This window comes from Mastomys coucha, unplaced genomic scaffold, assembly GCF_008632895.1.
Source record: "Mastomys coucha isolate ucsf_1 unplaced genomic scaffold, UCSF_Mcou_1 pScaffold6, whole genome shotgun sequence".
NCBI classification, from domain to species: domain Eukaryota; kingdom Metazoa; phylum Chordata; class Mammalia; order Rodentia; family Muridae; genus Mastomys; species Mastomys coucha.
The window spans coordinates 116,108,549-116,133,187 of record NW_022196912.1 but is presented as its reverse complement, the minus strand read 5'-3'; the positions used below and the strand labels follow the sequence as shown (position 1 = coordinate 116,133,187).

General features: G+C 50.3%; 1 protein-coding gene and 1 long non-coding RNA gene across 2 annotated transcripts in view; one reads left to right on the top strand and one right to left on the bottom strand.

Annotated features, from left to right (window-relative positions):
- The window catches only part of Rin3 (Ras and Rab interactor 3), a 113,088-nt gene extending 91,202 nt beyond the window's left edge, over positions 1 to 21,886 (bottom strand). The window contains exons 1-2 of the mRNA XM_031357480.1: positions 21,802 to 21,886; positions 21,414 to 21,625 (exon numbers count right to left, since the gene is read on the bottom strand). Of these exons, the coding sequence (XP_031213340.1) occupies positions 21,414 to 21,454 (41 nt within the window). The 5' untranslated portion in view covers positions 21,455 to 21,625; positions 21,802 to 21,886. The remainder of the gene's footprint in view (positions 1 to 21,413; positions 21,626 to 21,801) is intronic.
- Positions 12,863 to 14,521, top strand: LOC116080852. Its single transcript, XR_004114639.1, has 3 exons — positions 12,863 to 12,962; positions 13,162 to 13,237; positions 14,479 to 14,521. It is a non-coding gene; the product is annotated as an uncharacterized LOC116080852 (long non-coding RNA).
- Positions 21,887 to 24,639: the final 2,753 nt, after the last annotated feature.

The following is a 24,639-nucleotide window of genomic DNA, read 5'->3' as shown; positions in this document are numbered from 1 at the left end:
CCCTGCATAGTAAGGTAGGCTATGTACAGTTTTGCCCAGCACTGGCCAGTTCTGCAGGCTGCCCACAGCTCTTAGAGGGGGAAGTCAGCTCAAGCAGGTCTTCCGGTCCCCGGAAACAATGAGAGCAGACCAGGTCACCTCAGGTCATACGTCACAGCCCACATCAAGGGGTCTGGCAAGTCAGAAGCTTTTGATGTCTGCCTGCAGAGGTCTTTGTCTCTCCTAAGTGATCCTCAGCCCAATTCCCAGCCCTACCTTACTGAATGTACCAAGGGTTCCAGTCTTCCCTCTGCCCAATTCCCAGCCCTACCTTACTGAATATACCAAGGGTTCCAGCCTTCCCTTTAGACCCACACTCACTTCCTCATGGGCCCCACGGAGGCCAGAGAAGCACTGGCTTCAGTGTTTAGGCTCTTTTGATGGCAGCCCCCACTACAGTAGGCCAGGCCCAAGCTTGGTTTCTCAGATGCTCTAACCTGTTCACAGTGGCACACCCTTTGTCTGTCTCCATCTTTGGCCGCTTTCTCATCACCTTGTGCCCTAGACACCTACTTACCATACACCCACTCACCAGACATCCACTCACTTGACTTGAGTCCTTGTATCTTCCTATAGAACTTCTTCTGGATCACAGGTTCCAGCCCTCCCTGCTTGTGTTTGACCTGACCAGGCCCACACTACTGTCTGAGTCTTGCCTACTCCCTGTGTCTTGGATGGGACGGTCTACTTCCATGGGGTCCCAGTGATTATGCCAACTCTTGACCCTCAGTATGAAGAAAGGCTGTGTCCTGTGTTGCCTGGTGTTTAGGGTGTGCTCTTGCTTGCCTTCTATTGTTGTGAGGAAAACACTGACCAAAACGAACTCGGGGGAGGAAATGGTTTATCTGATTTATAGGTCTGGATCACAGTCCATCGCTGAGTGATGTCAGGGCAGGAACTAAACCAAGAGCAGAGGTAGGAACCATGGAGGAAAACTGCTTCCTGGCTTGCTCAACTTGCATTCTTATACACCCCAGAACCACCTGCCTAGGGGTGGTACTATCCATAGTGGGCTAGAGCTAGAACACCCCCCCCCCCCGTTAGTGTTAGTTGCTGAACAACAACATGGACTTGTCTTCAGGCCAATCTGATGGAGGCTGTAGTGTTTTGAATGAGAGGCCCATATAGTTGAATGCTTGGTCTCCAGCTGGTGGAACCACTTGGGAGGTATTAGGAGGAGTGACCTTGTTGGAGGAGGTGTGTCTCTGGTAGGCTTTGAGGTTTCAAAAGCCCATGCTATTCCCAACTAGCTCTTTTTCTCTGCCTACAATTTGGGAATAAGATGTGAGCTCTCATCCACTGCTCCAGTATTACTTGCTTGCTTGCCTGCCTGCCTGCTTGCCTGCCTGCTTGCCTGCCTGCCTGCTTGCCTGCCTGCCTGCCTGCCTGCTTGCCTGCCTGCCTGCCTGCCTGCTGCTATGCTCCATGCTATAATGGTCACTGATTTAATTCCTGAAATTATAAGCCTCAATAATCTCTATCTTCTATAAGTTGCCTTGGTCATGATGTTTTGTCACGGCAATAGAAAAGTATTCTCTCAATTGAGGTTCTCTCTTCCTAGATGATCATAGCTTGTATCAAGCTGACAAAAAAAAAACAAAAACCTAACTAGCACAAGTTTCAAGTGTGAACTTGAAAACCAGGTAGCCTGCAGAAAGAATCCCAGCTGGGTGGTGGTCTTTACAAGTGACTGCTCCCATCTGTGCTTCTCTGTGCATATATTTAACTGGAGTCAGGAGCCTGAGTACTTTATTTACTGGTTTTAAGAGCTTAAACATGCTTCACTAGAAGCACTGCTCAATAATGGGTACCACCCATCCGTCCATCCACGCATCCATCCATTCATGTATCCATCCTTTGATTATCCATCCATCCATCCATCCATCCACCCACCTACCTATCCATCCATCTATCCATCCACCCATCGATTCATCCATCCATCCACCCATTGATCCATCCATCCATTGATTCATCCATCTCTCCATCTACCCATCAATCCATCCATCCATCCATCGATCCATCCATCCATCCATCCATCCATCCATCCATCCATCCATCCACCCACCCATTGATTCATCCATCCATCCACCCATTGATCCATCTATCCATCCATCTATCCATCCACCCATTGATTCATCCATCTCTCCATCTACCCATCCATCCATCCATCCATCCATCCATCCATCCATGGATCCATCCATCCATCCATCCATCCATCCATCCATCCATCCACCCACCCATTGATTCATCCATCCATCCACCCATTGATCTATCCCTCCATCCACCCATCGATCCATGGATCCATCCATCCATCCATCCACCCACCCATCCATCCATTGATTCATCCATCCATCCATCTATTATATTGATTCAGCTCTGCTATGGATCTGCCCATTCTAGGCTGATCACAATACTACTGAAATAAATGTCACAACTGACAGGCTGTAGAGATGGCTCAGTTATTAACGTGTACACTGCTCTTGCAAAGAATCTGAGTTCTGCTCCAAGCACCCACACTGGATAGCTCAAAACCAGTTGTAACTCCAGTTCCTGGGAACCTGACACCTCTTTTAGACTTTATACCAGCACTCACATGTATCACACACACACACATACACACACACACACACACACACACACACACACACAACTAAAAATAAACTAAATCTTTAAAACAAAGAGCAGTTGGCATCCTGTGCCCACCCCAAAGAGACACCCAGAGCTGGGCAGTGGAGGTACATGCTTTTAATGGGAGGCAGAGGCAAGCAGATTTCTGAGTTTAAGGCCAGCCTGGTCTACAGAATGAGTTCCAGGACAGCCAGGGCTACACAGAGAAACCCTGTCTTGAAAAACCAAAAGAGAGAGAAAGATAGAGATATAGGTAGATAGATTGAGAGAGAGAGAGAGAGAGAGAGAGAGAGAGAGAGAGAGAGAGAGAGAGAGAGAGAGAGAGAGAGAGAGAGAGAGAGAGAGAGAGAGAGAGAGAGACAGAGAGAGACAGAGAGAGGCAGAGAGAGACAGAGAGAGAGACAGAGAGAGAGACAGAGAGAGAGAGAGAGAGAGAGAGAGAGAGAGAGAGAGAGAGAGAGAGAGAGAGGATAAAGAAGGCAGCAGGATTCAGGATGCATGTGCTGGTCAGGACCGAAGGCAAAAGCCTCAGAGGCACCAGCCCCCACAGCAGGGACAAGCCCGGTGCACATGTGCCACACACCCATGTCAGGATGATCTCACCTGTGCAGGAACAGAGAGGAGGGTGGTGGAGAGAAGGAGGATCTTCCGTGGCTGTTTGCTGTCCTTTCTGATGATGAATCATGTGACTACACTGTCTGGTGAGGAGGTAACCAAGGTGGCTGGAAATTCCCAGAAAGCCAAGTTCTCCTTAAGAGGATTCCCTGAGTGCGGCTGAGCAGTACCATGCAGCAGTCCCACTCACAGAGCTCGGCCCTCTTTGGGGCTCGGCCCTCTTTGAGGTAAGTGTATTTGTGGTAGGCCATCCAGAATGCAAATCTGTTTCCTGTGGCATGACTCACAGTCCAGGAGAACGGAAAAATGGAATGGTGAAGGTGTCCCAGCCCCACCCATGTGGCTCCCTCCTTCCGGTCTCTGTTTGGTGCTGAGAATGTCTATAACCTAAGCCAAGCACAGAGCAGGGGAGAGGAGAAAAACTGGAATGAGGAATAAAGACACATCGGCGTTAGAAGCAATGGGCAATATCCATCCATGTTTGACCTATAGAGCAACTTTAGATGCTGAACTTAATATAAACATTAAAATAATACACAGCTATTAAAGCATTCCTAAAATGTTCTGCATTTAGCTGGCAGGAACACGAGGTGGTACAGCTCCCATGAAGGGTAACCATTTAACTTATAACACAATTGCAGGAGCACATGGCTTTTGACCCAGCAGCCATGAAGGGTTCCCTTTACTGGAGTTGCCATGGGCAAAGTGACTCATGGGACAACCGGCATTCTCTGGAGCCACTGGAACATTGTACAGGAGAAATGCCTGGAAACATTGATAAGGAGGAAATGAAGGGCAGAGTATGTAACTGAAAAACAAACACACCGAGGAGGCTGTGTGCTGATGAGGGAGGGATGACTGGAGTGGTTAAGGGCAAAAAGACAGAATGGTGTGTGTCCTGAATTCCTCTGCTGGATAGAGTGGTGGTGGTGGTGTTGAAAATAGAGGAAGAGGGGAGGAGGGAGAGGAAGGAGGAAGAGGGGAGGAGGGAGAGGAGGGAAGGGCGGAGGGTGGGGAGGGAAAGGCTGAAAATCTGACTAGTGTATGTAGGACTAACAGTGAAGACAGAACCCCCTCCCTCCAAGATGGGAGAGGAGAACCCAACCTTGGCTCTGCATGGGGAAGGCACTAGGCACTATGGGTTCTTCAGATCAAGTTCCAGAGATTTATGTCTCCTTTATACTTTTCTGTACAGACTATACTCTTTGGGGGGCAGGGGAGGTGCGAGACAGGGTTTATTTGTGTATCCTTGGCTGTCCTTGCTCTGTGGGCCAGGCTGGCTTCGAACTCATAGAGATCCTCTTGCCTCTGCCTTCCAAGCGCTGGGGTTAAAGGCGTGCACAACCACTGTCCTGCCCCAGCGAGTACTATTTTTTTTAAAGTTTGTCTTTAATTTAAAAAATGTTTATTTTACATACATTGGTGTCCTTCTTGCTCGTATGTCTGTGTGAGGGTGTCAGATCCCCTGGAAATGGAGTTACAGACAGTTGCGAGCTGCCATCTCGGAGCTAGGAACTGAACCTGGGTTCTTTGGAAGAGCAGCCAGTGCTCTTAACTGCTGAGCCATCTCTTCAACCCCAAATTGTACTTTTATAAGTTTGTATTAATACTATTATTTGTTATTAGAAAATAACAAGAAAATAGCAGGAGAAACTATGAAGGTAGAAGAATAGAGGCTCTGCCAGTAAAACGCTTTCCTCACCAACAGTAGACTCCAGCTTCCCTCACTAGAGCTCACATAAGGAGCTGGGCGCAGTGCTGCATGCTTGCAATCCCAGAGATGGTGAGATGAGAGATGGAGACAGGCTCTCTGGAGCTCACTAGCCAGCCGGCTTAGCATACTTGGTGAAATTTCAAGACAGTGGAGACCTTGTTTCAATCAAAAACAGGAAGCTCCTGAACCCAAGGCTGTTCTTGGATCTCCACATGCAGGGCACACATGTGATATGTAGACACATACACCATACCCCACCACATACACATACGCACATACAAACACACATGAACACATACACCATGCACACATATGCTCAGACAAAAGAGTGAAGGGACACACCTTTCAGGCTTACTTGCTATTTGTCTGTCTGGGTTTCTTGTGTGAAACGGGACAGAGTTGAGGTGGGGCACATTCAAAGCCTAGCTCATTGCCTGGGAGCACCTCAGACACTCTGAGAGAGCCAGGAGGCAGACTGGACCAGTGCTCCCCACACTTGAGGCCTCTTGCCTTCTCTGTGCTTCAATATCACAGAGTGGATCTGAAGGGTCTCCCCAAAACCCACGAGTGAAAGGCCCAGTGTAGTGGAGTTTAGAGGAGGTGAGGCCTTCGAGAGATGGCAGGTCATGAGGACTCCACACTGTCAGTTCAGTCATTCACTCAGATAAAATACCTAAGAGAATCAGCTCAAAGGAAAAAGAGTTCTATCTTAAGTGAGTTCTATCCCTGCTGTCCAGCCACCATGAGGCAAGCAACTCTCATCCCTGCCATGGTGCTCAGCCCTGACACACAGGCCCCAAAGCATCAGAGCCCGGTGACCATGATGAGAACCTGAAACCAGGAGCCAAGGCAAACTCTTTTTCCTTTGAGCTGATTCTCTTAGGTATTTTATCTGAGCAACAGAAAGTCTTAGGTAAAGCAACACAGTCAGATCCCTTCTCTGGAGGTAAAAAAGTAGAGAAAATATCCTCATATACCCATGGGGCCAGAAGCCTATCAGACAGAATTGTGGAATTGTATAAATGCAGATATTATAAAGGTAACTGTTGAGGTTGGTCTGTTGCTATATGTTGTAATGCTAAATACTGACCCCCAAGGGCTGCTTGCCCCCAGGGATGAGGAGATCATCACGTACAACAAGTGATGCTATGTGACCTTGCTCCTTAAGTTAAAACTATTGGTTGAATGGAGCTGCCTACAGCCTGTGGCTGGACAGAAGAGAGGCAGGCAGAGTTTCAGTTCCCTGGGCTTAGGGTCTGAGGCAGGACCACAGAGAAGAAGAGAGAAGGTAGAAGAAGGAAGAAGATACCATGGGGGTAGGTGAATCATGTAAACATGGCCATGAGGGCTGGCCAATTGGAGCAAGGGTGACCCAGGCAGAACATGGCCAATTATAACTCGGGGTTATTGACAGGGAAGAAGACCAAAGAGCCATAGACGGTTGATAACTGCCCAGCTCCAGTGCTGTCAAGGCTTATAAATGGAGAAGTTGTGTATCTTTTGTCTGGGAACTGAATCAAAGGTGGGATAGAGACCCTCAACTTATATTAAATATTTATTTATAGTACACGAGGTGGGTCCATTCATTCCAAACTTGAGTGAGTGGCTGCTGGTCGGTTTGCCTGGTTTGGAGTCTATCCAGTGCTGTCTCCCGGAATCCTGTGAGACGTGGGCAAGCTGGAAGACCTATAGCACCCAGTGCAGTTCCGAGACCCGTGGCCACTGAGTGCTCAGATTGTGGCCAGTGCGGCTACCGGGTCATCTACGTTATCTAACATGTAGAGTAGCTACATGAGGCCAGTGGCTGTCCTATGGGATGAAGCAGATCTAGACTTCTCTGTCGTTCGCCTTTCGTGGTATTCATTCACTTGTGTTTCTTGTGGCTTGTTTGTAACAAAAAGGGGACTGATGGAGAGAATCACACATTCTCATTGTACAGCACTTCCCTAAACACAGGGAAAGCCCATCAGCCCATCAGAGAAATGTCACCTCCACATCCTGCTGTCCCAATCAATGGCTTTCCTCCCAGGAACTGCTGCATAGGGCAGGCTCGATGCCAGGCCTCAGCTTTAGCAGGCTGCCCCTAGCTGCCACAGGGTTCCTGGGCTTCTATTGACTGGACCCCTCCTCCACCTCCAGTTAGGTGACACTCCCCCCTCCCCCTCCCTAGCTAAGTACCCTCCTTGTTTCTGCTTCTTTCTTTTCCCAGGGATAGAGCTCTTGAGAAAACAGGAACAAGGAGCCAGGCGCACCCAGGCTCCCCACCCAGGCAGGCCATTCTAGTTTTGAGCAATATAGCACATGGAGTCCCTCACAGCCTGCTGTCACCCTGCCTCTGACCCTGTAAGCTGCTCACTTGGGCTTCTCATCATCTGGAACTGAGGCGGACATTAAGAAGTATAGCACACAATGCTCCCCACTCCCGAATACCCACACAAGAGCTCAGGGACACAAGTCAGCACGGAAGGGGACAGAGGCCAGGTACTTTACTCAGGCACCTGCCTGCAGTGTAACCAGGCTGGCCCGACCAGGACCAGAGTATCTGGAGCTTGGAGATGGCTTGGTAAATGGCCAGCTATGGCTACTATTCTACTTGTGCAGCTCTGAGCATGGTAGAAGGAGCTCTGTCCCAGAAAGGGAACAATCTTTGTGTCTAGCCTCTGCTACTGACTTACTGAGCAAGCTTTTGTTCCTCCCCATCTCTCTATGAGTTTCCTCAGCAGTAAAACAAGAAAAAGGCACCATGGCCCTGCCTGCTTCAGAGGGCTACTGGAGCACATGGGTGTCTGTGGCAGGGAAGGACGTGTGCTTTGACGAAGGAGCTCCCATCTCTGAACAGAAAGGTGACTCAGAACCCGAGGCTGGCTTCCAGCAGCTGCTCCTCCTTGGGTCACAGCTAGGCTTGCGAGAGTGCAGAGAGAACACACAGGCCTGACCCCCCATCTTGCATGAACCACCAAAGCAACACATCACCCCAGTATCTGTGACATCAAGTCACCTGGTACACTCTCCCAAATGGCAGCTGTGGCCACATTTCCTCTGTTGGGTGTTGAGTGTGTCATGTGTGTGCCTCAGGCTGAGTATTCTCCTGCCAGTTCTCAGGGAGCCACCTCCCAGTGACCTCCAAAAGCCAAACTGTGCTGCCTGCCCTGGCCAGAAACCCACCACTTAGTTACTCCCTGTCATATGCCCGGTCGCCCCTTCAGATGTGACATGTGCATAGATGTGTTCAAGTGGGAGGCTGGAGGATGCTGAAGACAGTCACAGACCCATGTCTGTGTGCTCCCAAATGCCCATGACAAAGTCTTACCTTATGGGATGGAGTTAGGAGATGGGTCCTGTAGGAAGGATTGTACCATGAGGGAGGGTGAAGCCTCATTGGTGGATCTGTTTTTTTTCCTCCTAAGAGAGGCCCGGAACATGCCATGGCTCTTTCCCATGTGAGGACAGAGGCAGGAAAACCTTCTGAGAAACAGAAAATGGCTTCACTGACACTGAACCTCTTGGCACCTTGATTCGGGATGTCTCAGCTTCCAAAACTGTGAGAGGTTTCCACTGTTAGAAGCTGCTTTCTCTGGCGTTTCGCCATAGCAGCTGGCGAGATCCTGGCTGGTGAACTTGAGGCAGGGTGAGGTCCTGAGGTGGGTGAGAGTGAGAGCCATAGGAAGAGACTCAGGGCCTATGAGCCAGACACCCATTTCACGTGCCCCTGGGATCCCAAGGACAGTGTAGCCTGAGGGTATCAAAGGAGCCACTGGCAAGTAGGGGCGCAGTGGGGTTGGGATGACGGGAAGGCCCAGATGGCAGTCCAGCTGGGACCCAAGGCATTCCTGGATCTAGGGAGGCATCAGGTGTGTACCTCAGAGGAGGCACAAGGACACTGAATTCAGGAGATTCATGGATAAGCAGAGGCTCTGGCTGGGATGGAGCGCAATTCTGGTCCCCAGCTCTATGGTCTTGGTCTCCTTACCAAGAGGCACCAGAACTCCAGCCTTGGAGGGCAGTGACAATAGGGAGAACTCTTGACCTTCACCAGAAGTAGATCCTCAGGATACAAGCTGGGGCTATCAGGACACGGCCATGAGTGCTGAGAGTCCATGCTCCTGGTTTAATAACACACAAATACCCATACCCCCAACAGTGCCATCTAATGACAGACATCCCCAGAAACCAGCCTTCCTAAGCTCCAGACTTTAGTGGAGGTGAGGGAAGCACCCAGGCCGGGCCTACGGGACAGTGTGTGCTTTTCTAGACTGACCATAGATAAGCAGACACTCCTCAGCTGGGAGGCCTAAGAGGGAGGGAGCTGGCAGGCGTCTGCCCAGTGGCTAGATCCTCCTAGCTCCTGTGAATACTGAGAGCTAATAGTGAACCCTGTTCTCAAGGACTCCGGCCAGCCTAAGTGTTGGCTATGTGCTTCTGAGTGAATACACACCCTTCATTCATTGAACATACCATTGAAGTTCATAACTGAAGGAAGCTTGCAGCACCCACAGACCTTACCAAGATACATCATGGTCATGTTGGGCTTAGGAACATGGCATTTCAGTGCTATTGGGGTCATTTGGAACAATAAGATGGCCACCACCACCAACAACACAAGCACAAAGGTGCGGAACACACCTGATACGAAGAATGCTCTGACAGGGCTGTCTGCAGTGTAGGATGGAAAGGCCAACTGCCTTCCTGTCGTCAGAGGACCAATAGCTCTTGACAGGCACTTAGGGACTTGAGAGGACTTAGGGAGCTGCAAGCATGGATTTGGGGGTTGCATATGAATTTAAGCCAGGAGACAGATTTTCAAATTGAAGCCATGAAGTGCAAGGAAGTGTCCCCATGACACGATACCAATTATTGGCCACTGTGAGCCTGCACAGAACCCTGGGGGAACTAAGACCTCTCTACACAAAGCCTGGACTGGCAACTTGCTCACTCAGCTCCCTGAGGAGAGACATGGTACACTGGGGAGGAAAAGGGAGGACTAGTCACCTCTCCCAGACTCCAAACTTGGGGTCCTCCCAAGAAACACATAGCCAGGCCTCCTCCCCATTCCAATCATAAATGGAGAGGTCGTGAGCCTGGTAAAATGCCACCGTTTGAGGACTGTGAGGCCACCCACCACTTGCTTTGTTTGATGCTTAGCACGAGGAGCCTCTGCCTCTTCAGAGGCAGCAGAGACCAAAGAGGACAAGCATCCATCCCAAGGATTCAAAGCAAGTCAAAGTGGACCGTGGACAGGAACTACACACTGGTTTGTGAATGACACAGCGGCACTATAAACTGGGTTACAGCCAGAAGGCTGAGGGACAGGGTCATGAGAGTGAGCTTCAGGAAAACATGTCATGGAATACCTACTTTGTGTCCAACACTGTTCAAACACGAATCAACTCACAAAATCCAACAACTCCTCAGGTTAGGTATGGTGATGGCTTTAACTTGTACAATGAGGAGACTGAGGCAGAGATGGCAAAGCCGGTCCTATCTGTTTGCTCCATGCCCTGCTTCTCTGACCACAGTGTACGGGCCTCACTGAGAACATGCTGAGCCATAGTTGCCCTTTCTCCTGGTGAGGAGGCTGAAGGGAACAGCACCCTGCCCACTGGAAGGCGTGCACACATGGTTCCTGTCAGATCCTTAACCTCCGAGAGGCACTGGTGGCATCCCCACATTACCATAGCTCCTCTAGCAAGATCTGTTCCAGATCCTGACCCTTGTTTGGCCCAGCCTCCTGTAGTAGCTCCCACAGCTGGGCCCACTCACCCTCTTTACCTAGCAGCCTGGATGCAGCCATGTTGGTTTCACTATGGAAATCTGGGCACAGACTGTCTGAGGTGCCTGCACCTGTGATCACCCAAACTGGAAGCAACCGGTTGTGCTGTGAGGCCCTGGTTGGTATGCTGATATCAACACAGTGGGATCCCAAGTGAAAACAGGAAATGCCTACTGAGCCCCACGCCAGCCCCTAGGGCCTCAAATTCATCAAGCAGCAGCCTGGTTTACAGAGGGCACACTGGATCCATTCATAGGACCCGAGTCCAAGGAACACTGATGGGTACAGAAGTGAATGGGTACAGGCCTGGGTGGGACCATGGAGCTGGCATCCCTCACTCCTGGGGCCCATCTCCTCTAAGCCTTGAGATGAAAGCTCTTCCCCAGCCCTGGCCACTGACCCTCAGCATCTTCCCCAGCCCTGGCCACTGACCCTCAGCATCTTCCCCAGCCCTGGCCACTGCCCCTCAGCACAAGTTTCCTCTGGGCTGAGTAGTCTGTGCCCCACACATCCTGATTAGTGTCTTCTTTGGTTGAGGTCCCTTCTTTGGTTGACTGAGTGCCTCTATGAAAATTAAAGCATGGTGCTCTTGGCCTCTCCCCAGTAGCAGGTCAAGCTCACCCTACCTCCCACACAGCTGTCCTGACACTCTGTTTTGAGCAAAGTGCAGTTTCCTCTCCCCTCCCCCACCACTGTTCCCTCAGCCTCAGAGGCTGAGTAGTGAACCTGCACAGTGCTATGTAACAAGTCTTGAGAGGGCTTGACACGTCCCAGAGCACAAGGCTTTGCAGTCAGACGGCAAGCCAGAACGAACAGCCAGGAGCTTTCAGGGAGATCTAAAACTCACTCGGCCTGTAATCTAGTCCTGGAAGGAGAGGTGTCCACTCTCCCTTTCTCCCTTCTACCTCTCTGGGAACAAGGACTTGAACATAAAACTGTTTCATGGGATAGAATTTGTAGTAGAGAAGAAGGAATCGCAATGATTTAAACAAAATAAATATGTGTTCCTCTCTCATATAAGGAGACTCATGGAACTCTGGGTAAACAATCTAGACCAAGAACTTTTATGTTTTGAGACTCTAACCATATTGTTATCCCATCCTGTATAGCTTCTACATTTCTGTTTATGTCAGAATCCAAGATGGCTGCCTCATCTCCAGCCAGTGCATTTCAGTCACAGAAAACACAAATACTTTCCTTTTAAGGGCATCTTTGAGCAAATTTCACTCCCCACTCACACCCTTAACCAAATGACTATATCTACTAGCAAGAAACTTGGGAAACAGTTGGCCTAAAAGTTATACACACTGAAAGTGCAGAGGTTAATCATGAAGCTCTGCTTTAAGTCTCACCTCAAATTCCAATTCTTGGAGAGAGACGAAGAACTACTCTCAAGGCAGTTTGTCTAAACCTTGGACCTGCACAAATATTCAAAGGTTTCAATCAACACATAAGAGACGTGGGACGATGTCAGGCAGTCAACACAGAAATGACTAAGCTGAATCTGTCCGTTACATCTGACCATAACATAAGCTAGCAAGATGGCTCAGTGGGTGAGGGCACCAAGCTTGATGACTTGCAATCCATTTCCAGTACTCACATGAAGGGAAGAATGGACGGACTCCAGAAGTTATCCTGATCTCCACCTGTGCACCATGGCACATACGCAAAATGTAGTTTTAAAAGAATGTTACATCATATGGTAGGTACCATGAAGGTTAGTAGGCAACACATGTCCCTAGCACATGTGGAAACATAGAAGTAGGAAGTAACCCTTCATGCAAGAAGAGGAACATAAGTTACCACGTACATACAGATAAAATTATATAAGAACATATTTGGTCTGGGTGTGGACTCAGAGAGACAAATGTTTGAAGCTTTCAATTTCATTATTCTTGTCTGTGTTTGAATTTTTAAAGTATATGATAAAAACTGTTGAACACCAATTGTGCCCACATGCGTTAATAGTGTGTATGTGTGTGCACAAGCGTACACACACGTGCACATGCACACAGAGTTCCTGATGGTCTCACAGCCCAAGGGCTGAGAACACAGTTTCTGGTTGCCATGACAACGCTGTGGGAGCTGGGGTTGCCACCCTATTAGCTGTGTGGGAGGAAGAAGGTGCTGTGGCAGGTTCAGCTGCAACATCTTGCCCAGCGCTGCGGAGCCACTAAGTGAAGGAACAAACTTGTGGTATGTATCATCATGGGAAACAAGGCCAGAGTCTTGTACAGAGCCAAGTGGAACCCCCTCCATGCCTTCACATAGAGCACCTTCTTCTGCCCTCACACCAGACTGCAGAGTTCCACACACATGATCTGTTTGTGCCAAGTCTTCAACTTCCCACTCAAGCCAACTCCCAACAGAATTCCTTTCTCTATCTTCCTAACAGAAGTAAATACATACTTGCCCCTCAAGCCTCAACTCCAGTGCTGATGCTGCCAAGCCCTCCCTGCTCATCACAGTCAGTGAGTACCACCTCAGCACCTTGTCTACAGTGCCTTGTATGTACTTCATCTGTGTACATTCCTCTCTTGTTCCTCAGTGGGTAAACTGCAAATGTCTAGATGTCCAACTGTGAATAGCTAGATGGATAGAGATAAACTAAAGAATGAATGGAAAGATAAACAGATGAATACATGAATGGACAGATGGGTGGAGGGATGGATGAATGGATGGGCAGATGAACTGATGAATTTATGGATAGGTAAAGAGATGAATGGACAGACAGATGAATGAATGTAGAGATGGATGGATGAACAGATGGACAGGTGAACTGATGAATTTATGGATGGGTAAAGAGATGAATGGGTGGATGAATGGACAGACAGATGAATGAATGTAGAAAGGGTGCATAGATGGACTGGACTTCTGGCTCGATGCTGTATGAATAAATAAGTAGAGGGCAGCAGACAGGTGGCAAGTAGCTGGCTGGTGGTAGGAGGATGATGCGTGGATGATAGATAGATTGACAGATGGTAGATGGACAGCTGGCTGGATGGCTGCATGGGTTAGCAGATGGATAAGTGGATAGGTTGCAGGTAGCTGTCTGTCTGTAGGAGAATGGGTTGATAAGTGAACAGGAAGGTATTTACTGACTGAAGAATGCCAGGATATGCTTTAGGAGGAGGCTGTACCAAACACACAGAGCAGGAAGATGATGTATAACTGACAGTGTCATCAGAAGCCGTCCCTAGCTGTCCTTCTTTAAACTTAACATCCTAGACATATCCACATGGGCCAGCCTCTGACACTGGCTGAGAGTGGAGAAACCAGACATTAGTGTGGGAAAAGAACTGGGTAAATCCTGTCTTGACAGCTGACCCGTTAGCCAGAGACCACACTGAATACAGCCAGGCCTAATCTTTTGTCAGCCTCTGAGCCCCAGGGAGCCTATGGAGGAGGACTTCCCAATGCCTGTGGTCTCTCCCCTTCTGGGCCAGCCCACTCCACTTCCCCAATAGGTCTCTCAGAAAATAGGCTCCTCCCATAGGCTCTAGCATCCCCACTGGGCCCCACTCACTAGTGTACACAACTGAAGTCTCATCTCTTACTAGGGAATAACAAAGTTTTGGTTTGTTTGAAGATCCCAGAGTCATCAATAGCAAGAAGCCAGCTTCCCTGTGGGGAACTGTCCATTAGGAGAGCCCCTCCAAGGCCCCACCTCTCCCCACTCTTCCCTCTGTCTTGTGGATTCTTTCCTTCCCAGGTCAGAACTGGAGGTCTCTCAGTCTGCCCGGTCTTGACTAGGACGATGCAGCCTTGCGCCGGAGCCTGGGGCAAACACTTTATAGGATGTGGCCTGAGCTCACTGTAGCTACTTCAGGTACAGACAAGCTCTGACCACAACCACTCCACAGAAAGGCCACTTTGTCTGAAAGAAACTAAGATTCTGTCTCAGGCTGCTGGCACATTCTTTTAAATGTACTGACAGAGTGAGAACACCCCGGGAGTTGAAGAGATAGCATGAGGGGCTCTGTGACCATTGGCATTGTTCCTGCTTTGGTGCAAGCCCTTGACGGCCTTGATCCAGGGGAGAGGAATTGCACCTGAAGAGTAAACCAAGGTATTTCCAGATTCTTCTGTGACAAGCTAAGGCTGACGGCTGACAGTGTCCAGAAAGGCCCTCTTTCTGCATCGTTGCTATCTGAGGAAAGAGTCTCCTGGCCTGTCAGACTCTCTCTTCTTCAAGGGCACTCTCACAAGCTGAGTGGAGATGGAGGACACAGAGTCATTTCCTGGCTGTGGTGAAGAGGCCTCACTCTGGCAGGGAGCCAGAGAACCCTTCCCAGGCAGGGCCTCCTCAGACCTCCATCTTTCCACGCTGGCAAAGGTTGATGTCACAGGACACATGTAGACAACTGAAGGTTGTTGGTACCTCCTTACTGTCTTTACTCTACTCACTTGGAAGTCACTCAGACTTGTTTGATGCTGTGTCTCTCACCAGAGAAGCCCGCCCACCCTTCATCAGTCACCAAGTCCCACTAGGAAACTTCTGGCCTTACCCACAGGAGCTCTCAAACTCAGCTCTTCTGCAAGACCAGTTTTGTCAAATAAACTCACAGGATGAGAAAGCATTTCCTCCCAGCTGTTTGGACAAAGAGATAACCCAAAAGCCTCCTTTCTGTGTCTGCCTTTGTTTCTTAGGAAAGTAAGCAGTACATTCTAGACTATGCTGTGAATTACCTTTCTAGCCATTGGCAGGAAGAAGGACTCACTGCCTGCTCTGTGGTGCACCCTAGTTTTACTGCAGGATCCATTCCCACTGCCCTTGGCCCAGCACTGGAGGAAATTACTGGATGTCCCTGGAACAGCAGCTCAGAGTTGAGAGTCGACTTATTTGGGGACTAGAGCCACAGAGAATTGCTTCCCAGGAAACCAGTCCTCAAACTTGAAAGGGACAGGACCTCAGGATGCCCTTTAACTCTACAGATGATTGACTACTGTACCCATCCCTAAACAGCCTCTAGATCTAAGAAAAACAGCTCCCCCAGCTCCTCTAATCTGAAACCACCCCCCAACAATAGCACCTTGAAATTCTGAGTTTCTCTGAGTTCAGAGACCTACACTTGGAACCTTGATAGGCAGCCAGGGACCCCAGCATGTACACCCCCAGCCTACCCCACCACTGAGAAGGGCCCATAACATCCTGGCAGTTAAGGACCATAGGAAGAAGGGGCTCAGCTGGGTTCTACTCAGTGTCGTGGGTCTCCAGGCATCTCTGCCTTCCACACTAGGGAGGGTGTATAGAAACTGGGGTCACCATCTGCTACAGAGGGAAAGGTGTCCCATACTGTAGTCTAAACTCCCTTGAGGGGCCTTTTAAACAGGTGAGCATGCTTCTGAGGGGGACAAGAACCTGGAAGGACTTGTTGCTCCCCCTGCCTAGCCTGGGAGTCCTCCAAGGAGCTGAAATGGCCTCCCTCTTTCTTTTCGGCAACATTGTATCAGAAAAGCCACTAAAGTTGTGGTTTTGATCCTTAGGTTCATCAGTGGGGGAGACTTCCATGGTCCAGACCTCCCTCAGGGACAAAGCAGGGTAACTTCCTGATTCTAAAAATAAAAGGCAGGTTCTGGGCAGTCCGTGCCTTGACAGAAAGATCTAGAACTGGTCCTCAGATCAGCACTAACCCACTGTGCTGCCTAATTTTATGACAGTTCGACACAAGTTAGAGTCATTTTCAAAGAGGGAACCTCAGTTGAGAAAATGCCTCCACCAGATTGGCCTGGGCTGCATTTTCTTAATTGACGATTGATGTTTGAGGGTCCAGCTCACTGTGGGCAGTGCCACCCATAGGCTGATGATGGTCCTGGGTACTATAAAAAGGCGGGCTGAGTAAGTCATGAGGAGGAAGCCAGTTCCTAACCTGACTTTCTTTGATAGACTGTGATGCAGCAATATGAGACGAAGTAAACCTTTTATCCTCCCCTTTTGGTTATGGTGTTTTATCACAGCATCAGGAACCCCAACCAAGTCACCCACTAACAGGGAACAACAAGATGACTCATAATCGCCTATTCCTAATGAGGGGCTCATAGAGGAGCACTCTAGAATTTCAGGGGTTCTCTTAGGTCCCCTCCCCTATGCTCGGCTTCTTTCTAGGCATATTACTATCTTACCTCCCCCCACCCCACAGTGGCCAGACAGCCACCTCCATATTCCTGTACCTTTCCCATCAGTCTACCTTGGGCCAAAGTTTGTCTTCTTTCTCCAATGTCAGTGGAGACGCTCCAGGCTCCTCCACTCCTGGGGAATGCAGCACTCCGGGGTCTGTAGCACTGTGCCTTCCCGTCCAGACCTGCTAAGGAGCCCAACCTCAAGCCTTTCCAGGCTCCTCTCTTCTCCAAACCTGCTTTCCCTCCCTTCTCTGTGGCTGCCTGCCAGTTCAGCTCATTTGTCATTGTCTAGTGACATGAACCAAGGGATGATTCACTGGCCATGACAGGTGGAACCTGGGGGAGGGCCTGAGGGACCCTGAAGGCCAGCTCCCACTCCTTCTTTGGACCAGTCCCGGGGGGCCTGCCTTTCTTATACCAGCTTCTGCTTCCAGTGGAGGCACTGTACAGGCTTCTTCACTCGTGACTTCTGGACCCCATCTGTGTTAGAATACAAGTGCCTCACAAGATCTTAAGTTTTCTACACAGATACTGGGACCCAGGACAGGCAGGCATCAGGAGAAAGGCAAGTCCAGGAGGTGCACAGGATGGTGTGCCTAGACTCCTCCATGCCATGCTAACTGCACCCCTGCCCCACATCCCTGGTAAGAAAACCCTTCATTGGCCCAGTCCAGGGTCTCTGTCAGTCAAGACTACCTGAGAAAAACAGACCCTGGAAGCCAAGAAGTCAGAGACAGCTGCAGAGCTGTAGGAGCTGAGGCCCTGCTCTGTGCACCTCAGCCTGGAAGACCTCCCGTCTCAGAGCCTAGAGAAACTAAGGACGCCTCTGTAGAACCCGTACCAAGTCAGATCAAAGGCTCAGGAGAGCCAAGTCCATCTTCCTCTTTCAGGATCTCTGTGATCTCGTGGTTACACGGAGCACAGATTGGGTCAGGCACATTTGTTCCAAGAGCGGAATCCTTTTATAAATACAATCTTAAGTAAGCCCCCGATGTAGCAAACCTAGGAAAATGCACTGGGTGTGCTTGCCAGAGTGGGGAGGTGTCGGGTGCCTGCCAGATCTCCCGTGAGGCTTGGAAACTTCCAGTTCTCACAGACTCTTAGGCATACCATTACCCACTCTCTCAGGACTCTACACAGTTGTGTCTGAGCCCAGGTGGTAGTCTTCCATCATCTCAGCCTCTCCTGCATTGATCCATCAACAAAGTCTGCCACCCTAACTTCTCTTGCCTCAAATGTCCATCCTGGCTATGCTTGGTTTCCAGGACCATGCTCTGCCCCCCGCCCCCCACCAACTGCTGTCTGTCCATCTACAGTCCATCACTCTCTATGAAAACCTCTGCTGGGCCCTGAGCACTCACCAAAGACCTCCGAACCCCTGCAAACTCTTGCTTTCTGCAGCACTGGCTCCTGCTAACCACACTGCCCCACCCCTTAGAATGTTCTAGATTTTCTTAACCTCTGCTGAATGTCCTCTCTTCCCAGTGGCCTCTTCTAAGCACATACCTAGAATGCTCTGAGGGTTCTTCATGCCTCCTGCCCAATTTATGTCCCCCACCCCAGAACACCAGCCAGTGGGCAGAGAATGCTTTAGGAGTTATTAACAGTCTTGAATGAATGGTGGAGCCCAGCACAGTGGGTGGAAAAATGTGGCTGCTCCCAGTGTAGCCAGCAACCCATGTGCATCTCTTTTCCCAGCCAGCTGTTTAAACAACAAGCAGAATTTGCATCCTAGGACTAAGAACTCAAGGGACACTCTTCTGGCTGCTTGGAGGTGTCAGTTCCCAGCTATCTGAATATCTCTCACCCCAGAAAGAAGGGGGGTCTGGTCCAGCAGGGTGCAAGGATAAACTCAAAAAGCTTTCAGGACCGGTCCTGGTGGCAGCTGGGCCTAGCGGTGACTTGTGGTAAAAGGTTTGAGTATTTAGATGTGAAGCTCAGGTGCAGGGTGTTGTAAAGTCCTTGAAAGGGACCAAGGCCATTAGAAGAAGCAGACCCATCAGTTGGAGGGACACTTTGGTTTCTGTATGCAGAGGGTGGCCACCGATGGTAAGCATGAGGACCCAAGGCTGACTCTTCAGAGTTCACAGAAAAGCCAGGTAATGGGGTAGGCAGGGCAGAGACAGCTGAATGGCCAGGCAGGCTAGCTGAGTCAGTGAGGTCCAGGTTCAGTGAGGCTCTGTCTCAAAAACAGAGGCCAAGGGTGACTGAAAGACACACACACACACACACACACACACACACACACACACACAGACACATACACACACAGACATATACACACAGACACACACACATACACACAGACACATACACACAGACACAGAGACACACACACATATACAAACACAGACACACACACACAGACACACACACACAGAGACACACACACAGAGACATATACACACAGACACACAGACACAGACACATACACAGACAGAGACACACACACATATACAAACACAGACACATATACACACACACAGACACACACACACAGAGACACACACATAGAGACATATACACACAGACACACACACAGACACATACACACAGACTCACACATATACAAACAGACACACAGACACACACACAGATATATACACACACAGAGACACACACAGACATACATATACACACAGACATACACACACACAGACACACACACATACACACACATACACACACAGACACATAGACATAGACATATACACAGACACAGACACACACACACACACACACGTTCACACATACCATCCTCACTCACACACACACCACAATTCATCCAGTTCAATCCCAGTAAGGGAGAGGTTCTAGGCCTCTGGAGTTTCAGATGAGGCAGAAATTGGCAAAAGGAAGGATCCCACCCAACAAATGACAATGATGCTCATCATAATAGCTGCTGAGAATGTCCCCTCCCAGCCAATCTGCAAAATGTTTTCTACTAATTTAATCCTCAAAAATTACTGACTATCCTTTTAAGTAAACTGAGGCACAATGAAATCACTGGTACAGAAGTGAAAAGGCAGGAGGAAATGTGTCAGGCCAGGCTCTCCTTGGGGAGAATGGGGGAGTGGATGAGATCAGAACCTGATTCCTCACCCTCCTTTTCTAGCTGGCTTTACCTTCCCATCCAGGTTATAGCAGATACTTGCTCCTAGGAGACCCCCTTCCGCATCGGAATTCCCACTTTACCAGCAGATGACATTTGTTTCCGCAGAGATCACTTCCAAGGGAAGCATCAACACAGAATTTCCTTTCTGGGCTGTGGCTGTAGCTAAGATTGGGGGTAGGAGGAAGGAGGCAGCCAAATCTTCATGACTTAAACCCCCTCCCCCCAGGACACTCCCAGTCCTTCCTATCTGAAAAGGGGCCAGTTACATCCTACTGTCCCCAAACTCCAGAAGGCACAAGATGTGTACAGATAGGATTCCTGTTCTAAAGAGTGGAGGCTCAAAGAGATGAGGTTACAGAATTAAAACAGGTAGCCACGGGAATTCACCCGGGACCAGGCCCGGGACTTTTAAACGGAAACACAAAATATAGTACTCCAGATTCGCCCATCATCCATGTCACCTCAGAAAGTCCTGGAAGGCTTTCGCAGAAATCGCTTCCTACTTGGTGCCGCTTCAAACCTGACCCTTCCCGAGCTACTCTCAGGACCTGGCGGGATGACAGGACATTCCCAGCCGTGTGCAGCTCTGGGCAGTGTCCCAGGTCTCGAGGTGGGGGTGGGGGGTGGGGCGGCGGCAGGGAAGACCACAAAAGTAGGAATCCCTTCCGAATGGCTGTCTCCAAGCCATTTAGTTTCCCACACTTCATACTGCATCTGCGTCTGGGGATCCCGCCAATCATTTGCACCCGAGCACCCTAGACCCTCCTCACACACCAGGCTCTGCAAAGGCCAGTCCAAAGGTCACTGTCCCCAGCCGATCCAGCGGGGTGGTAGCTGGGATCCTGGTGGCACCTCAATCCAGGCAGAGCTAGCTGCTGAACGGGCCTGCCTAAAGTTGTAGGTGCTTCTTATCTACCACCCTACTCCCTACCCTGCCCCCACTCCCGGTCCCAGGACCTGAGGGCGCAAGCTGGGTCTCAGGCAGAGCAGCGGTGCATCGTGGTGCATGGGGCTGGCTGGGCCAGGGTATCGAGCGCTTTCATCCAAAGTTCAGCCCAGGGTAGAATCACGGCGACACAGATACCCCAGGCTCGAACTTACTCTTACCAAATCCTCCCAGCCCCACAGTGTGCGCTGTTTTTCCAGTTAACAAAGTCAGGGTTTGAAAAGTTTAGCCAAGTGCGGCAGTCACCAAGGCCGCCCCCTTTCCCTGCAGAACCCAGGCACCCTTGGTCCCTGCTGGGGGATCGCGCACACTCGCGGGGAGGAGGAGTCCATTTCAGCATGACATCCACAATGTCTCGTAACCCAGAGCCCGATCCGGAGCACCCCAGGGCTCTCGGAGACCAAGTTGAGCAAAAGGGACAGGACGCGGGCCACCTGGGGAGCGGCGGGCGCGGCTTGCCACTTACCCGGCAGGGTGGGCGCTCGCGGGCGCCTCAGCGCGTCGCATCGTGGGGCAGGCGATTGGGGACGCGGCGACCTCCGCGTGGCGCTGGCGCTGTCCCTCGCCGAGGGCCGGGCCGGGCGCCGCCGCCAGCCGCGCGCCCAGTGGGGAAGCGCGGGGCCGCTGCCTTCCACTTCCTGGATCGCAGCGCGCGGGGCTCGCAGGAAGAGGCCGGCCCTGGTGGTCAAGGGTTTTTTGTCAGAAGCCATTCGGCCGCGGCTGCTCGCAGCAGGGAGCCCCCTGGGGCGCGCGGAAGCCCGGCCGCGCCCCTGGGGCCGGGCTTGGCGGCGGGCGGTGCCGGGGTCGAGGACAGCACGGACTGTGGCCGCTCGGAGCCCGCTAGGAAAACTCACAGGAAAGTCTCCAAGTTGGCACCGGGCAGCGAGGCACTCAGGGCTGGCAGGTGACGAGGCCCAGGAACCGAATGGGACCTCCTTCATCCTGGGGGAGCCACGACCCACCCCCACCCCCGCCCCCGCTCCCGCTTCCAAGGTGTGGCACCTCCTCCGCGTCCCTGACAGGTGGCCATTCTGTCTCTCCTTGACGCCTCCCTCCTCTGTGGATAAGCTCATTGTTTAACGAGGCAGATGTTGTCCATCGAACCTGACATCTAAGGCACTTGTGACATCTACAGCATCCAGAGAGAGGCTGAAGGAGAAAACCTGCTGGCTTACACAACCACCGCGAGGCGTGAGGCCTCTTCTTTAAGTGCCCAGACACTCAAAAATGTCTCCTGAGCCAGCTAAGTCCGTGAGACTGGGTAATAACGGACCTCAAGACATCACCTTGCCTAATTCATTCTCAGCCTGGGCATTATTTAGACAACTGGGGACAGATGAAATGTTTTGCGCTCAGGACTGTCTGTCTTGTGCATTATAGGAGTAACCCAGCTTCCACCCACACCCTTGGCCTCTTCCCACTATTACACACTAATGCTAGAGTGTCCACACACCCCTCAGAACCACTTCTCTCAGGCGTTTCCTCAGAATCAGCCTGTGGAAGTGAGAAGAGAAACAGAGTTACCAGTCTCCTGCTGGGAAACTGTACCTCCCCCCCCCCCCCCCCCCCCACTGCTGCTCTGGAAGCAGTCCTGACAGTTCATCAGAAGGGGAAACTGCATAACCAAAAGGGGTTATCTCAGCTTTCAATTCCAGGTTATAGTTCATCATTGTGGGGAAGTCAAGGTGGTGTGTGTGTGTGTGTGTGTGTGTGTGTGTGTGTGTGAGAGAGAGAGAGAGAGAGAGAGAGAGAGAGAGAGAGAGAGAGAGAGAAACAGCTGGTCACATGACATCCAGTGGAGAGCAAAGAGAAATGAAGGTAGTCATGTTTGCCTGGCTTGTGATCAGCTCACTTTCTCTACTCTTAATAGCTCAGGACGCCCTGTACAGGGAATGGTGCTGCCCACAGTGGGTTGAGTCTTCCCACATCAATAGCTTAATTAAGAGAGTCCCCCACCAGCCTACTCACAGGCCTAACTAATGCAGACAATCCCTTACTGAGAATTTCTTCTCAGTGATTCTAGGTTGTGTCAAGTTGACAAATCAAAGCTATCTATCATAGTGTGTCCATGCAAAACCTTGTATATGACTGTTCATATCAGCCTTATCTACGGTATCCAGAGCTGGAGCTAGAGCTCAGAGGTAGAATGCTTGTCTGGCGTGTGTATGAGAGGCCCTGCCTTCAAGGAAAAAGAAAGGAAGAAAAAGAAAGAAAGAAAGGAGGAAAGAAAGAGAGAGAGAAAGAAAAAGAAATGCAAACTATTTACAGTAGCCAGTGAATGGAAGCAACCAAGAATTCATCAATTGATAAATGCGTAAGTATGATAAGGGGGTATTCAATCAGGGACTATTACTGAGCCAGAGAATGAATGGGGTCCCCAACAGCATGGTGCTTCTGCACAGATGAATCTTGAAAACATGCTAAGTGACAGAAGCCAGTCACTAAACACACATTCCATTTGCATGAAGTGTTGAGAGTAGGCAATTTCATGGAGACAGAAAGTAAACTAGTGTTCTCTAGAAGTAGGTGGGGGGGGGAGTGTGGGGAGCAACTGGCAATGGCTATGGGGTTTCTTTGGGAGTGATGAAAATGTTTTAAAATTGACTGTGGTATTCCTTGCACAACTTTGTGGCTATACTGAAAACCATCAAATTATACACTTTAAGTTGGTGAACTGTATGTATCCCAATCAAACTAGTTTTTCTTTTTGGAAGGCACAAAAAGTGTGGTCTCCAGGGAGCAACCTTAGCCACTAGCGACCTACACAACTTCCCCACCATGCACTCAATTGCTGCCAGCCACCCTCTCAGGGCACCACCAGGCCCTATAGGCGTTTCTTTTCTGGGCTAGCTCTTCCCTGAGCCACAGTCACGTTTCTACCATTTCTGTCAACAGTACTGTAGTTTCCTGCTTGAAAACTGGGCACAGAAGGCAGCCACGTGTTCAAATCCAGCCCCGGGACTCTTTGAGTAGCCAGTACAGCTTTCTCAGAGATTCCATTGCTCCTCTGTAACAGAGTGAACACAGATGAGAGAAGGAAATGAGCATCCCTTCAGGGAGGAATCTTTGGCGGTGCTTCCTCCAATACGCCCGAAAGCTACTCGTAGGAGTCCTTGGATCTAGGTCAGTGGACCATCCGACTACTTGCCAGTTCTTCATGATATGAGTAACCCTACACTCTCAGACCCCATAGGTTCCCTTCCAGGGCATGGTTCTAACACTGGACCAACCCCTAGCCCCCGCCCCCACCTCCAGTTCCACAGAACAGTCTCAGGCCTCTTTCTCCTGTCCCAACAGAGGCCTCCTGAAGGCTGGCGATTCACTTGCTGTGTAAAGCCACAATTCCTTAGGTATGCAGCATGGAGATGCTCTTGATAATAACTGACTAGGGGTGGGGCTGCCAAGATTCCAGAAGGCTGAGTGGACACTGTTAGTGATGATGTGCAGTCTGCTTGTCTAGACCCTCTTCCTTTTTCACTCCCAACCACCCCTCCCCCCACTCTCTCTAGTCTTGCATCTCAGCAGTCATGGTTTGCACCTGTAAGCTCTACCTCTAATCCTTCCTTTGGCAAGAGAACCCAGGTTCCCTTTCCCTTTAAAGAGTCGCCTCTCTTCTTTCCTCACCCTCCATTTTACAGGAAACACATGATGCACGTTTCCGCCAATCAGAGAACTCCAAATGTCTGTCACTG